The sequence below is a fragment of the Neopsephotus bourkii genome, unplaced genomic scaffold (genome assembly GCF_033783945.1).
Source record: "Neopsephotus bourkii isolate Nb327-2 ecotype Australia unplaced genomic scaffold, CSIRO-AGI_Nbou_v1 NB_53, whole genome shotgun sequence".
NCBI lineage: Eukaryota > Metazoa > Chordata > Aves > Psittaciformes > Psittacidae > Neopsephotus > Neopsephotus bourkii.
In genome coordinates, this window is record NW_026900570.1 from 1,540,107 (window position 1) to 1,557,733 (window position 17,627).

The 17,627-nt window shown below is 42.8% G+C and overlaps 1 protein-coding gene across 6 annotated transcripts in view; it reads right to left on the reverse strand.

The window, feature by feature from the left end:
• The window catches only part of PRKAG2 (protein kinase AMP-activated non-catalytic subunit gamma 2), a 217,887-nt gene that overhangs the window by 134,710 nt on the left and 65,550 nt on the right, over positions 1 to 17,627 (reverse strand). For 5 of the 6 annotated variants that reach the window (XM_061349017.1, XM_061349035.1, XM_061349044.1 and 2 more), the window contains one exon: positions 7,165 to 7,444. In XM_061349017.1, coding sequence (XP_061205001.1) covers positions 7,165 to 7,444 — 280 coding nt within the window. Of the gene's footprint in view, positions 1 to 7,086; positions 7,445 to 17,627 lie in introns of those variants that run through there. The other variant, XM_061349065.1, reaches the window with a different exon arrangement.

The window sequence follows — 17,627 nt, forward strand, 5'->3', positions numbered from 1 at the left end:
CACATTGAAAGATACTCCAAATAAATTAAGACCAATCACCACAGCCACATTTTAACCAGAAAAATCATCTATTGCTGACAGCAGATGTCAGTTACTGGCTGAAGAAACAGTGCTGAATGAGGCTGGTCTTTGGCCATGTAAAGCTGAGTGTGGTACCAGCTCTGTTGCAGCAGTGCTGACACATGTTGTCTGCAAAAAGTCATTTCTCTAGTGTAGACGAGACCAAAATGAAAAGTGACGGTCCCTGTCTGCCTCTGCAGGCAAAGCATGCTTGAAAAATGATGATGAGATATTTTTGCACAGCAGCACTGGAAAATAAAGGAAGACAAACAGCTCTGCTCCTTTCCTGGGTTTTAGGGGATAATGGTGGAAGAGTCTACACCACCCCCTCCCAAGGTGAACTAGGACCAAGCAGCCCCAGCCTTCCCCAACCTGTTCCCTCCATCCTGCATGGCGAGGGTAGTCGCAGCCAGAAATCAAAGCTGTCTCATGTACTTTCCCTCTGGTATCCCACCCACCTGCCAGTTCAGAAGGCAGGGCGACTGTGAACAGGGCTGGAAAAGTGAAGATGGAAGTGGCCTTAGCTATTCAGCATCTCGATGCAGGTTATAATCGATGGTTCTTTACAAATGTTGTCTGAAGGCAGGGAGGGCCCAAGATTATGGGATGAATGTATCAATTTAGCAAAGAAAAATCCAAATGCAGACTCCATCAGCTGGCATGAAGGAGGACATCCCATACCGAGTGTCACAGGAAGGTATTCCTAAAGAATAACGGTGGGAAATAGCTTGAGTCAATGGTCCGTGAAATGCCTGTGTCTGGATGCCAACCCTCCACAAGAGCCTGCCTTGGAATAAACTCCACTTCACTGTAACTTGTTACCTATATGTCATGGATATGGAGTAAAATCCAGGGAGGAAACAAATTAAAGCTTGAAGCGAAGCTTTAGCACAGCCGGGAGGCCTTCAAAGGAGTGGAGCTGAACGTGGGGTTTTCCCCTTTTCTTTCCTGGGCTATTGCAAATAGAGAGCTGCTTGCTCCATCTATGGGTAGAAGTTAGTACAGTCATAAGCTTTTCTTACAGAGAGCACAGTCTAACCACAAGTTGTTCTTTCTCCAAGAAAATAAACTATTACGGTGTGTAAAATATATGACAAGCATTCTGCATTGCATCTCGCAGTTTGAGGAAAAAAACCCCAACTATCTGGGCCTTTATTATTAGAGCACCAGAAGCCCTCCTTATGAATCCTGGTGGTCTAATAATTTAGTTAATAGCATTAAACTTCATAAGGAGAAAATTTACTACAGAAAGACAGAAAATTAAAACTTTATATTGAAAAACATTTCCTTCCTCAAATACAGTGCAAATTCACTGATTCAAACCTGACCACCAGCTTCAAGGTGGTTGAAAACTGCGTAATTTTCAGTTCAAAGATCTGTAGACAACTTTCAATTCTGAGCTAAATTTATCTTTCAATCCCATCCACCACAGCCAAAGCTTTAAAGTCAATGGAAACCTTTCAATTGATTCCCTTTGCTGTTAAAACTGGCAGCACGATCAATATGTCATGAGAACTGCTGTTACTCGAACTGATGGGTTTGAAAGGGGAGGCAGGACTGGAAAATGCTCTCCTATCCTTCAGATGGGGCATTCAGCCCCATGGAAAAAAATACCTTTTAATGGTTTAAATTGCATACAAACACCTACTGCAAATAAAATATTCAGGGTACTTGATTTTAGTCTATCTGCAGGGGTAGCTCTCTAATTCCCACTCAGTAAAATAAAGCTCTCCTCATTTATTTGTAGATGTATTGGCTCTGAAGCAACATCTTATGCAAGAAAAGTGTAATCTGAATTGTGTTTTCCCCTAGTGGAGGTTGTCCTCCTGTGTTTACTCTGGATCACCTCAGTTTGCTTTACTGAGAGTAAGTTTGTGCCACTTCTTTGTTTTGGCATCATACCTGCTAATGCAAACTGGCACACACGAGAAATGCACTCCCAACGCAGCCAAGACTCAATAACATCTTGGAGCACCAGGTCCCAAGTTGTTCCTCATGACAGCAGTTCATGCAGTTTTGAGCAAACCTAAGACAACTTAGGAAGGAGTTCCACAATAGCAAGTTTGTAGTCACTTTTCACAGCACCTCAAACTTCAAGTTGCACCTCTTCACTCATCCTTCATTCCTGTTGTCCCTGAAAAAATATGTAGGAAATCAGTGTCAGCTCTGTAGAAGCCTCTTGGTAGCTACAGGTAACTCCAATTCACTCATTTGTTTCATATCCAATTAAAATGTAATTGCTCGATGTTCCATGGCTGCTCACATGCCCACACTGATGGGTAAAACCCAAGTACTGAGCTTGACATCTCACAGAGCCAAGTCTCCACTTGTAGAAGGTGCCTGGCTTTGGAAAGGGGAAGGTGGGCAGCACCAGGTGGGACTGCATCTACCAAGATTCATTGTGTGGGGGAACAGCACTAGCAAGCCATCTGCATCACCTCAAAGCCAAGCTTAATTCCTCCCAAATCCATACTCAGTTTTCAGTTGTCGGCCTCTTAGTGCTGTTGCAAAGAAATTCTCAGACATAAAAGAAATTAAAAAGCCAAGAATTACATTTCAAAGCACTTGTACAGAAACCCAGCATGCAAAGAGCTGTCTTGGATTTTTCTGCGGTGAACTTCCTGAACCAAAGGGGCTGCATCAGTGGCAAAGCCCAAACCTCACCCCAAAAGGTCCCCACAGAACCTCTTCCAGGGGGTCCTGAGGTGGATATGTTGCCTTCTCAACAACGAGATGTGGACATGAAGCCGCAACCAGCAGTTTACTGTCTTGAAGCTGTACTTACAAAATACCTGAAGTGGCTGGCAGCCAAGTACATGTTGTGGGAAGGTGTTTTTCCTTTAAAGGCAATCTCTTGTCAGATCAGAGCACTGAGGTTATGACCAGCTGCTGAACTGGGGTAACAAAAGGGAAAAGACACAAAGATGAGCTTTTGGCTATTGCCAAATTGAGTGATGCAGTATTAAAGATGAGCAACAGCTTTAAACTCCCACCCTTAAGTGGAAAATGTTTTAAGCCTCATGTCTGCAAATCACTTTCTGTATTAGTATTGCCCTACCCTAACCATTAATGCCCTTCCTAAACTGCATATATTCAAAAGGCAAAATAACCTCGGTGGGAAAAGAGCAACTACATGGGAAAGAAAGCACACACATAGCCTTTAAAAGGAAAACAAGCGAGGAAGAAGTTGCTTCCAAGCAAAACAAGGAATATGCAGAGTAACAGGTTAGTTTGTGTTTTGAACAATGCGTAGGAGGAGGAAGTGGAGGGAAGATGGGTATGTCATTTAAAACAAAGACTGCATATACTTCCACCACATACTGCTCCATGATGATAGGGAAAGGAGTGCAGCACAGGCTCATTTCATAAAAAGCGGGGGGCAAAAAAACCCCAAACCCCTGTGAACTCTAACATGGTCCTTTTTTTTTTTCTATTTTCCTTTTTTTTTTTTTTTTTTTTTTTAATTACAGGTTGCCTGGATAAAACACAGATTTGCTACAAACCCAAAGGGAAGGCTCCAGTGCAGTTTCCCAGGAGAGCTGCAGCTGGGAGGGACCTCTGGAGGTCTCTGATCCAACCCCTGCTCAAAGCGGGGCTTCGGTTTTAAACTGGGGTGCTCACAGCCTTGTCCAGCAGACTTACTGAAATTTGCAAGGGCAGCAATTTCACAGCCCCTCCGGACCCCTGTTCCAAAACTGTATCACTGCTATCAAGGACACTTTTCTTACACCTGCCTGGAGCTTCCCTCTCTGCCTCCTGCCCTTTTGATGGGCATCCCTGAGATGCCCGGCATTGCCTTCTCCATTACCCCGGTAGGTAATTGAAGACAGCAAAAAGTTCTTCTTCTTCCTCCTACATCATGCACCCCAGTCCCTGACCATCACAGTGGCCCTTTGCTGAAACCAATATGCCCCTGCCTGTATTCCACTAAGGAGCCCAGATTCAGACCCAGCACTGCAGATGTGTCTCACCGGTGCTGAGCAGAAGGGGAGGATGACTTTGCTTGACCTTCTGGTGATTCTCCTCCTAATGCAGCCCAGCCCAGAGTTAATTTTCATTTCAACACCATTAATAGAGCACCAGCCGGGCTGTAAAGGCAAGCAAACATGACAAGTCCATCTGATTTTAATGCACACAGTCAGTTCAGATAAAGTAATCTAAGTCTCATTCACTTTAAGCATAGGCATCCCAAGCTGCTTGAGAGAATGGGATTTTAATCACATAGGCTGTGACAGTTTTGAGCAGTGAAGCATTTATGCACCTTCAGAAACATGGATCCATGTGAACATTTAGCTCTCCTCACAGCTCTTCAGCACAGCATATCACAGAATCACAGAAGGGTCTGGGTTGGAAGGGACATTGAAGATCACCTAGTTTGAACCCCCTGCCATGGGCAGGCACACCTTCCACAGATTGCTCCAAGCCCCATCCAACCTGGCCTTGAACACTGCCAGGGATAGGGCAGCCACAGGTTCTCAGTGCAACCTGTTCCAGTGTCTCATCACTCTCACAGTAAAGAATTTCTTCCTTATATCTAATCTAAATCTGCATTCTTTCAGTTCAAAGCCATCTTCAGTTTAAAGACATCTTTGCGGCCCTCCCTTGGGCTTGCTCCAACAGGTTCATGTCCTCCTTATGCTGGAGGCCCCAGAGCTGAACACAGTCCTGAAGGTGGGATCTCATGAGAGCAGAGTAAAGGAGGAGAATCCCCTCCCTTGACCTGCTGATCACAGTGCTGCTGCTGCAGAACCAACCCTGTTGGTTTCTGGGCTTTGAGCACTCATGTTGAGCCTCTCAGCAGCCAACACCCACAAGTCCTTCTCCTCAGGGCTGCTCTCAACCCGGTCTCTGCCAGCCTGTATTTGCACAGGTATGAGATTATCTGCTCTGAGGAGTGTCTGAGAAGTCTTGGTACTCAGGAAATGCTATTCAAGCCACAGAGGCTTTGTTGTGAGTGGGGTATAACCAATTAATTTAGCATTTTACAATACATGGGGTTATTCTTTATCCGCAAAGTAGCAAAATGCAAAAGCTTTCCCTCTGAAAAACTATGTATCACAACAGAAATGCTAACCAATACATTTCCTGAAGTCCTGAAAGTTTTGTTACATAAAAGTTACTAAAATTTAATTAAATATAGTAAATCCTAAGAGTGTAATTCATTACCAACCCCCGTTCAGCACACTGAATAAAATCTACTTTAATATGCTAGTAAAGGCTCTGCATGTGCATTAGTCTCTCCTTAAGAGAGCTAAACCGTATGAAAGCACATGGTAAGAAAGATTTTGTTTTGCAGAAAGCTGCAAAATGGGAAGAGTTATCAGTTTAAACACCAGTTTTAATCATCACACCTCTCCCAAAAGACTGTCCCTCCTGCCTTAAGAGCAAAAGAGCACAAACATTCACATACAGCACAATTCCTGCAACCTTCTCTGGAGCAGCAGGGTCATGGGTATCCTCTGTTAGCTCAAATATAGCATGGCCTCATGCCAAGCCTGTTCCTGTGACAGTGATGTGACCTTATCCAAAGGATTCTGCTGATCACTGGAAGATTCATTTATTTAATATTCTGTTGTACGTAGCCAGGACTAAAACTGTGCCGTTCACTTGGATAAATTGAGTGAAAAGTCACAAGATGGCTTTGCTGTGCAGTGTACATTGCTGTTACTCCTGCAGCAACCAGCCCCTCTCTGCGTGCTCAATCAGTGGCATATTGCATACAGTATTTAAATATATGTGAACTAGCAAGAAGAGCCTAAATGGACTGTAATTATCTTGAGGCTTGAGAAAGAGCATAAAAGCATACTTGAACTTCAAGCAGAGAAGAACAAATCTCTTGAACAGAAATTACGCTTGGAGTCTACTTGGAGTCCTTCAGAAACACTGGCTGCTACTTTCAGTCTCTTGAAGGTGTTTTAGAGAGAGGCAAGGACTGGGAAAGATGCCATTTCAATTAAGCTGCAGCAGAACTTCCCGTAAACATAAAGAAAAAATCCTATATGCTTTGCCTAGCTATGATCTTGTGCACAAAAGTCACTAAGAAATTACTTGTTCTGATTAAAATGAAAGCTTTTAGGGTATATTCTGATGAAGAAAAACAAGAAGGCCCCTCTCTACTATTTAAAGTCGCTGAAAGCTATCAGTATGTTGCAGGAAACAGTCAATCGTAGGTATACACATCGCTAATTCTCTACCTACACAAACAGAAAGTTTGCCAACAATTTATCACCGAGTTATTTCTTCTGTTCACAGAAGGAAAACATACTATGATCTGACAATCCAGCACCCTCAGTGGTAAGATAGTCCCCTCTTTCCCCTGTAACTCTATTCCTTTCGTATAGCCACTAACCCCTTGGGTAGACCAGGTTGGGCTTATAGACCAGCAATGGGAACATTTATTCAGCAACAAAGTTTTAAAACTGAAGCCTGTTCTTAGTCAGCTCATTTCTGAGCCCTAATGGTGCATTAGCCCACGGGCTGCTGAAGAGGTACAATTTGTGCTCGATATAAAACAGGCAAGTGCTCCGAATCATACAGGTCTATGATGCCTTTCATGTTCTGGCAGAGGAGCTCAAACACTCCCTTAATGGTCATTTGATTGGAAACGTGTGTCATTCACTTCTATGCAGTAAAGGTCTCTTTCCCCTCCTACAGCAGGGCAGAGAAATATTACTTAAAAGAAGAACATAAATTCTCCATGGAGCCTACAGAGGCAAGTCTCTGTTAGCTGCTCAGATGATGTTCTTTCTGCGCCCACCTTCACTGCAAACCCCATGAACATCTCCAGCTGTCGAGCCCCAGTGCTGACATCCAACCAGCCTCAGTGAAATCACCCAGAAAACTCCCACTCAGGCGGATGCAGGAATCCTAAGCAAAGCTTTGAAGCATGATTCCCCTCCTCAGCACTGTGTAGGTGTCCATGGCACTGCAGAGGCCATACCCTAACGGACAGCATGTCAGAAACCCAAAACACATGGTCAATGAAAGCGATAATGAAAAATTAGCACATGCCTCATCTGCACTTACTTCACTACCGCAGGTAAAGCATGGGCCAAGCCCAGAGGTACTGTGTATCTTCCTGAAATAACATGAGCAATTTCTTACTTTTTCTTGATCTGGAGAAAAACTTGATGCCCCCAGGCGAGGTAGACGGGTTAGAATTGGGGGAGGACTCTTTGGAGGAGGACCTGAAGATCCCACTGAAGCTCATTCGGCGTGGGGAGCGTGGGGGAGACTCCTGGTAGGGGAAGGGGAACACTGTTTTGGGTGAGCCAGGGCTATGTTTGGATCTCACAGGGGCAGAAACGGGGCTGGAAGGTCGGTTCTGGAGCCCTTTGGAGAAAAGCCCTTTGGAAGGACTGCCGGTGGAGTAGCTTTCTTCCACCTGAGGAGGAGAGAAAAGGGAAATAAAAAGAAAACCACCATTAATTCAGTTCAGCTTGGGCCATCAGGATCTCTCAACATAATCAGCTCCTCTTTAATCATGTGTTTATTCCACAGCACTGCCTCCACTGACACTGGCACTGTGTGTACCACCACTCTGGGCTCCATACTGCCCCTCGCTCCTAAAGACAGCCTTTCACAAAAGAATTTCAATATGTGGGCATACGTTTTATTATCACATATAACACAGGATTTTCTTTACTGCTTTAATTTGTCACACATCTCTCTCCCTTCTCCAGACAACTGAAAGGTGACAGGCAGTGAATGATCACCATTAAGGAAACGCAGTGCCTCAAACTCTTCCTCTTAATTTAAGCACCCTTCTACAGTAATTAAATCTCCATCTTATGATGTGGCACAGCACAGTACACAAGTTCCTAAGTGCCTTATGGGTCTCTACACTGACAGCCACAGCCACAACTGTGGGATTGCAACTACAGTCCCAAAAAGAGAGGAGCCATTTTAGGGTGACAACATTGCTGCCAATTACCCTGCCCCTGAGTTTGGGTACAACCTCTCTAATGGCTGTATCTCTTTTAGGACCTGCTCTGGCTTTTCAGCCACTGTGAATATCTGTGCACAACGCAGTGCTGCACTGGGCAGGCTCACCCAGCAAGTTGCAATAAAAATCCAGAAAAGCAAACAACAAAGAAGAAAGGAGCAAAGATTAAATTCTCCATGCATACAATTAACAGAAGCTAACCCAAAACCTCTGTGGGATTTGCCTGTGTCTGGGTTACACGTTGAGTTTATTTCCTTCTGGATGCACAAGGTACTTCTGTGGTATGAGACCGCTTTTTTAGTTGGGGGCATTTCTCATGAATGAAGGGCTCTGTTCCTGGCAAAAGGCAGCAGTTTTAGGTCTCCAGGGAAGGAATAAGCAAAGGCCATGGTGTATGTGCCCACAGGCACGGTGTGCCACTGAGTATCAAGCCCTTTACATGCCTGCTCCTCTCTTCCCAATTACACAACACAAAGCAGGAGATACAGATCAGACAACTTCTACCTGTGATAGATACCTCCCAGTGTGCGTCAGCCTAGTTACGTACGGTATTGTTGCCATGGGAGTCATAGGGAAAACCAGCATCTTTTATTAGGATGATTTTGGTGAAAGAAGAGATGAAAGAAAGCTTCGTAAGTACCTGTGCCCTCCTTTGTGTCAGTGAAGCCCTTGTGTATATGAACCCAGCTAAAAAATGGTCAACTGAGTTTAAAATACATAAGCCATTAACTCCCTTTTCTAAAGCACTTTTAGCCACAGCTCCAAAGCACTTGTAGAAATACATACGAGCAGCACAACAGCCATAGAGCTGCTCCCTCTGTAACACAGGACACTGCTTCTCGTAAACCTCTGGCTCCTACACATGCGCTTTGGACCAGCTCTTCTGTCCTCTTGGGATGGGACAGAGCTAGAATGGGTCCCACTCCATGGGAACTGCAGAAGGGCCTGCAGGGAGTGTGGTCTCTCATTTGGGAAGGTTTCTAACCTAAAAGGCAAGTGGCACTTGGTCTGGGAGGTGGACACAAATAGCATGAACAGAGACATGCTGGCACAGCCCTTGACAGTTGATGAATTCTGCTCTGTGCTCCTCTGTGGAGCACAAAAATATCTTGCAAAAACATAACAGCTTCTTATACCTGCACACTTATTTTTGACAACATGGACAAAAATATCTCAGAAATAACCTGTCCTTTTGCAGATGTATTAGGGGTGCAGTTGCCCTCAAGGGGACAATTTTGGAAAACATTAATGAATTTGAACTGAAGCAATGGGTACTGAAAGTATCTTGACAGTATCTATTAGAGTAGGAAAAGTAGTGTTTCATGCTTAATGTAGTGGCCTGAACCCCAGGTTTGTTTCCCAGCTGTCACGGATTCTGTGTGCAATCTTAACATCATTTCATATCCCACATCTATTCTGTCATGTGGACCATATCTTCCTCATTACCACGCTGAGTCCTCTGGCACACAAACTGTCTCCTGGTGAGTATTCATCAACACTAACAGGGTGCAATTCCTCAACTGAGACCTGGCATAATAACCACACTATAAGTAAATTAATAAACAAATTGTATTTTTGTCATGGGTAAAATAGTGCCAAAGTGATAGCTTTTCATAAAAGCTCATTAGCTTTATTAAAATACCACCTGTAAATCATCCAAGACTACTTATACGCTGTTCTCTTGACAACTACATAGTCCAGGAAGCAACTAAGTAGCACAACAGCACCTCCCTTTGCACTGAAATTTAAATATGTTCATTGCCAAACCTACTGCCATAAAGTGGGGAATAAGAATATTTTCAAGTTCATTTTAATCATAATACAAACCTGTCACTACTACTGTAATTTAAGAATGTTTCCAGATGGGAATTTCTTCATAACTCTTCCTAAAGTGACAAGCCATGACATTTGTAAAGCTAAAAAACCAATGTTATTCTGGCGCCTCCCTTAATATTTCATGCTTTTTTTTTTTGCTACAATGACACACTGGTAGGAGCCTCTCTGCCAAGGCTGTGGTGTTCTCACACTCTAAAGCAATTCCAGAAACGTACACACAAACAATTCATCAAAAAAGTCAGTATTCCCTTGTACGCCCAAGCCAGACATGAAAGCAAATTGTCCTCACATTCCGAGCAGAAGCAGTGGGATGTTTTCATTTACTGCAGTCACAACTGGCTGCTTTCTCTCCATCATGCCAGGCAGCTGAATTATTAACTAATTGTCAGATCACCAGGGGCATGCTGCTAAATACACATGTGCGTGCTACTAAATTAAAGGAAATTGCTACATCGAGTTCTCCTCCAGCCTCTCCACAGGTTAATTAAAGGCAGGTTGCACACACCATCAAAACAGATAAATACCTGCGATTCTGCTTGGGGAATTGCAACAGGATTCCTGTCTTAGAGTAGTAGTTGAGGCTAATGGATTGAGAGTTTTAAAAAGCGATCAGGTGCTTCTACAAGTAAAACCAGCAGCAGCAACCGTTATCACAGCATATACAAAAGTCACAGGGCACTGTTAATTTTCATGCTTCAGCCGGAACGCAGAAGAATCTCTGCTGTGGAATAACCCCCACTCTCCTATGCAGACTCAGTGTGGCTTTGGCAGTGGTGCTAGAGGCAGGTTACACGGCTAGATGGATCATCAGCCTGTTCTTCATGATTTTTGGACTCATTTCCTGAAGCTATGACAGGCAGATAGGCAGAAAACTCCACGTGTGCTTTGGAAAGGTAACTATTCTTCCAGTTGAGCTGCAGCAAGCAAAGAAACATATTGCACTTTGGTTTCTCACATTAATAACCCTTGTACATCAGTTTGTGTTGGTCTAGGAAAAGCAGTAAAGTGAGACAGGGCAGAAATATGAAACACATCTAATAACGCACATGGTGATGTGGCTTATTTGACCCTGATTGGATAATTGGCCTTCTCGAGATAAGGAATCCAAACACACAATGCAACTACAATACAAGTCAACGCAAAAATAAGGCCTAATCAAACAAACTGAAAATTTCCTCCAACTATGAAGACTGTTCATCTAATTAAAAACACAACCAACCATCAACAAAACATTCCCTGTGTTGGCTTTGTGCAGAGAATATAGAGGATCTTTGAGCTCTGCGCCTAACCTTAGACTCCTTACACCTTAAAACTGGTTACACTGGAGAGAAATGTCAGCTCCTGTCTATATAGTCAGAAAACACTGCAGCAGGAATAGGGCGAAATTAGCAGCTTGGTAATAGTGCCAGTGCAACCCTCAGCCTAGGGCAATGTGCTCCCTGGTGAGGTTAAGCAACCGAGCAGAGCCCCATGCTACATCAGATGTGCTGTTTCTAGTCACTGATTCCACTTGCTCAAGGCTAAACGAGTTACCCTGCATAGCACTGAGTAAACATATTCTAAAATGCTACACTATCAATTTTCATGCTTGGGAGCACAAAAGGATCCTCAGCTGGGGACTAGGGAAAGACTCTGCTCTGTTGTATGCGCCAAGTGATCTTAGGTGGCTTTCTAAAATACATCCAGAACTGGCCACTGTTGAATGAAGTAACAAAACAAGACATGTCTGACAGTGTTTGGCAGACTTAACGTTCCATTTTTTGACTGAAATGTAGTGATAGCATGGCACTTGCTCCACACTGGGCAGCTCTGGATGATTTCAGCATAAGGAATAGTGTCCTGAAAGCTGCCTCTGTCATTTCATTTGGCTGAGGGAATCTTTCTCTCTTCCTAATCCCTTCTTCCTTATTCCTAGGTACGAATATTAATGGTTCAGAGCCATCCTGTGAGGGACCAGCAAACCCACACCTTTCTTTTCAAAAAACTCCTAGATGACAAATTCCCAGCAAAAAGGATCACTACCAGTCCCAGGCTACCCCATACCCGAGAATAAAGCAGCAGGACAAGAGACTCAAATCATCAAGCAGTTGTCCCTGTGGCTTCTCTGCTCACTCTCTGTGTGATGGGGATTTAGTCTGTGCCATAAGCATTCCCCAGGTGCCACCTGGGCTTGGAGAGAGCACAAGCCAGGGACAGTCCTGGATTGCATGTGGCCACAATGCTCTAGTAGGTGCAAGAGTTTGTCTCTGCAAAAGGACTGTGTCCAAGCCTTTCATCTCCAGGCCAAGAGAATGCTCCCTGACTTCTATTATTTATTGCTTCTGCTGAAATTCCCCAAGTGAAAAACCTTGCATCTTGTGCTGTTAAGAGCTATTCATCCCAAAGGCCATCCAGGTCTTCCTGTATAAGGGCCCTCCCTAATAAAAACCTATTTCTCTCTGCACCCCAAGAAATCTGGTTAGTATGCTTCTATTTTTTACCTCAGCTTCACTAGCAAAGACCAGTTTTGGGGCTGAGCTTGGGCAAACCCCACCAGTTCTGTCCCTCCACCCTGCAGTCACCCTTTATACACCAGCCTGCCATCTTTCCCATCATTTGTTTTCTTTACCTGACTCACAGTTCCTCATCTTTTACAAGAAAGATTAAAGTACACTACATTTGATCACTACCATATGATAATCCCCACCGCAATGTGCTAAGAGACCAAACTATTTATACTTCACCACAAACTAGTCTTTTGTTGTCCACACACCATCCAACTCAGTCCTGCCTCTTCTCACTCACAGGCAGATTTATTCCCAACGTTGTCATTTTCTTTCCCATGCTTTGTATTGAAAATCTGATCCCTCCATTTTACCAAACAAAATCCTCTCTAGGAAGGCATTTCTGCTCCCAACGTAGAATTTAAGGACTCCTTAACTGCAGGGAAGAGAAGCGTCCTTCCCAAAGCAACGTGCCTAGAAAAATGAACAAGCTCTGCTGAGAAGATCCTGACCATGACACAGGCAGAGGCTGTGCTGGAGGCAGGAAACACAGGCGCTGCCCGTGTCCCTGCCACAGCACCTCTCCGCAGCCATTTCCTGTGCTCCCCTACCAGTGCTCCAGCTCTCCAAGAAAGTGGTCCTTTCTTGGGCACACAGCCTTCCCTAGTGGATGCCTTCCCTGAACGATCTCTGGCTCTGATTCAGTTGGTAATCTGAATTTAGATTAATTTTCCAGAAAAGGTTGAAAAAATTATCTGTCATACAAATGGGCTCAAGCTATACAGCCTTTCAAAATGCCTCTAAGTGCAAGTTATTAAATGCTGCTGAGCTGCGTTCCTTTATTCTCCAGCTCCAAATAGTTAAGACATTTATGGAGCATTTGAGTTCTGTTTGCTTTTAAAACAGTGAATTATTTGACTTTCATTTTGCCTCTTCACTTAAAAATCTTTTGAATGTCGAGTAACAGAAAAGGGATCGCCTCCCACCATCCTTGACAAGGACAGCAAACACAATTAGAGACAATACACCAGATAGATGTCTGCACTTGTTTTCTGCCCTTCCACTGAATCTCAATAAAAAAGCCCTCTGATAAAGTTAATTGGATGATTCTCTCATTCTGCTGGAATAAAAGAGCTCACAGAAACACAAGAGCCGATTTCATTAGATTGAAAGGTAATGAAGGACTTACTCTCCCAGGCACCATGTGGTCACATGCACACCACTAGTTCCCTTGGTTCTGCATAAGCAGTGACAATTGAGATGACAATGTATATTACAGGATCAGAGATGTCACTTCCCAAAACTGAAGCACAAGGACACTTTCCCAAATTAAAATACAATGGGATGTGTCTGGCTGCTCTGGCAGGCTCTGAGAGCTCTGCATTGCTGTACAGACGGTTGGAGTAAGGTTTCCAGCAGGAAAACCAGGGCTGCTCAAAGGCAGAAACAGGCTTGAGGAAAGGTGAAAGCAGGGCTGGCTATCCCTGCACTTCCTAACCCTTAACTGCATTTATTTTAAAGCAGTGGATGGCAAGGATTCATGCACATGACAGTGCAGTGGTTGTCCTATGTGCCCTTGCCCTGAGGCTCACTGCATCCACTGCACATGCCTCATGCCAAGGCTGTGGCACAGTCTAGGACATGCTCCTGTTCTCACTGCTCATAAAGACATGGATAATCAAGAGACTGGGGAAAAAAAAAATCAAAAAGAGATTTATTATCCAGAGAAAGGGGGGCTAAACCCAACATTTTTATTTGCTACTTCTCCATCATTCAGGGGTTGCTCACGCAGCTCCCCTGAGTCACTGGACAAAACAAAAACAATGCAGGGATCAGAAGCAGGAGAAAGCAATCCTTGAAGTCCTTCAATACTGGAGTCACTCCTCAGATGTTTCCTTATCCTAGTTCATCAACACTTTCCTGCATTACTGATAGTAGAACTGTGAGTCAGTGACAAAGGTAGCTGTAACAAAGCCTCTCCATTTCACTCTGTTCCTTTGTACTTCCAAAAAAAACAAACTAATCCTTTAAATGCCGTGTCACATCCAGAATCCATGTACAGCTCATTACCAACAGCCATTAATAAAATCTAATTAAGGCTTTGCAAAAATAAAGTCTGCATGATTTGCTCCTTGGTGTAACTGATCACATTTTCATTCTGCATTGGAGAGTTTCCTGCTCAGAATGTACCCCTCTCTTCCCCCTCATTTTTGTGTGAACTACAAACTGTATCGGCAATTTGTCTGTATTTCTTTCAAGTCCCTGATGAAGGATGATATAGTATAGCAACAGAATGTTTTGTCTGCCTAGAAACAAAGTCTTCCACTCATGAATCTCAATTTATTTTACCAGCCAGGTTTTTTATTCATTTAATAGGCTCTGTGTTTACTCACTATCATTCCAGCTTCTTAAATCCAAATGTCTTGTGCTACTTTTATATACATGACACCAACACTATGACATTTTCCAAACAAATTTATAATCCATTTAAACCCCCACATTTGTTCAGTAAGAACTGCTTACCATTAATTCGAATCCAAATGAGTCTATTATAACAGCATCATGAACTATCCAATACTAGATATTTCATCATTTTGCCGAGGACAAACCTGTAAATTATCCTAATAGCAAACACTGTAAATATTAACACAGTAATTACTTCTTTTTTTTTTTGCAGTGTTTTGGAACTTCATCTCTGCTCCAAGATGCATTCAAAATCAGCACTAGCTAGAGAAAGCTCTGCCAATTCATTCAAGGGTGTTTTATCGGAGTTGTTTACATTTAATTGTAAGATGTCCAGCTTTACCACCTTCTGCTTTAAATACGCTGCAGTTATTAATAGGACAGAGTCAATACTGTCATCTAAGATAAACATCTCACCAGCTTTTTCCCCATGTAGAGAAAAAAACATTAATGCACACTTCTTTTTCAAGCTTTGTTCTATATTCTTACGACAATTCTATTATTTCCATAAAGGAATAGATAGATATTATTCTTTGAACTTATTTTCTTCCTCCTATTCCCTCCTCCCTCTATAATTTGCTATTTGTCTCCCCATGGACAATTTTCTTGTGTCATTTTTTTCTCTCTAATCATTCGCTATCCTGCACTTCCAGCTGAAGGCAATGGATATCAGTCTCCTATAATTTCTATACCTTATCCTTTCACCTTATCCATCGCATTTTAGATGAATGATCTATAAGTATTCAAGGTGTTAAGACCTCTGAAATTGATAGAGCCATTTGGGTGCAGAGGGGCACTCATCCCTTACTGCTGCCTTACTACACCATACTAGAATTACTTTCTGAATGATGATCCACATCACTGATGATTCTCCAGGTCTCTAAATTGCCTCTCTTCCACTGTCTTTTCCCAGACTGAGGAAATCCAGTAAATCTAATTGCTTACCCTTATACAGGAAGACCTGGTTGTCCTTGTCTATACTGCTGCATTTAATGACCCTTTAAGGTCTCTCTGCAAGAAGGATTCAGCCATTTCTGGAGAGTGTAAGCTTTGAGCTTGGGCAATGGGCAATACCAGCTGTTTAACAGCAAGTTACCAGCACAAGTATTGAGGCATTTTGTCAGGCAATAAGAAGGGCCAGAATACCTGCCACAGACACAAGAGCTACCTTTCTCCATCACTCCACCTCAAAAACTTCTACACAAGATTCTTCACAGTATTATGTTCTCCATCTTCAACAGAGAAAGGTGAAAACTGTCCCTATCCTCTTCCTGATGTCAGTCATAAAGGAAAGAAGAATACATAATCTGTAATAATAGCCATATTAATGAGAAGTGATTAAGGCTCAACTTCAGGAAATGTGTGTCACATTCCCACCACTGCCAAAAAATTCATATGTGAACTTGAAAAAATAATTCTGCACTTGAGTTTCCTAATTGTGTAATGAGGATTGTTGTCACAGGATAATGATTGAGGCCCACTTGCATGATAAAGTATTGAGGATCTCTGTGGAAAATGTTAATTCAGCTTCTAAAAGCCTTTCACAAAGAATAGGATTAAATTAATGACAGATCGGAAAGATAGGCTTCCAACTACTCTCTATCTTGATCTATAGCTCAGGTGACAGAAGAGTTAAGTGCAGGAAAAGAGACATCCCTGATGAATTGCCTGTCTCCAACAAGACGGGTGAATGGAAAAGACACACTACTGATGGAACACTGACTTTTAATACACAAGAAGTTACACACTGCACTGTGATTTCAAACTCGAACAAAGAAAAACCATCTCACTTGAAAGTGAAGAGTAACTCAGGGATTTCTTTATGTAGCACCAGTAGAGATTGGCAAACTTTTAGCTAAAATTAAGCAAACACTACAACCTGATGCTACTCATCACTTTCTAGCAGCAAAGATCCCACTTTGTTGTATGTGTTGAACAGAGCTCCAAGTATAGTGTTAGAAAAAACTCTTGTCTTACACAGTCAAAAAGGTCAGTTAAAAATGCAGTTTCAGATGTTAAGTCCCAGTTGCATGGTTATTCCAAAATTAATTGCACTTCCATAAGCAGAACTTGACTCAAGTGTAGGGATTAAAAACCCACCATTTACTGAGGGTGCAAGAAGGGGCAAGTATTGAAATGTTTTTCTAGTTCTCCCAGTACAAGCACTTGTCAAAAGAGAGAACCAAGTCTATTAAGAGAAAACCAGGGGATTCATAAGTGGTGAAGTGGAAGTCATTAAGCAATATCATGTCATACTACATGAGTGAGATAGACTGGCTTGAGTATATTTTTTTCTTCATGACTGAGATTCATGCAGCTTTCTCAACTTTCTTTGCGAAAGGAGCTGATAAATGGAAAAATCAAGCTTTAGCTAGAAAACCCTGCCTTCTTCCAGCATGACAACCCCTTCCAAACCCATCACATTGTTCATTTTATTCAAACCCTCCAAGCAAGCACCTTTTGGCAATGCTGTATATTTCAGCTTCCTTGGCATCTACAAGAGTTCTTCTGCGTCAGTGACTCATACGACAGTCTTAAAAGGTCCAATGCAGAAAAGAACAAGGCCAATGTTATAAAAGTATTCAGTTACTGATGGATTGCAGAAATTTTTTAAACAACTGTCCTTTGCAGTGAGGTGCAAAGGAATAGAAACTTGTGCTGTCAACAGAGCTAAGTTGTTCTGGGTGCAGATTAGCTTCACTAAGGAGATATTTATTGCTTCACCTGCCTTGAACTGTAACGGCAGACTCGTTGACAAATGGCTTGTAGCAGGTTTAATCTTCACAGAGGTCCCCAGCCTTGTAAATATTGTGACAAGCAAACCGGTCTGTTGTGTAGCT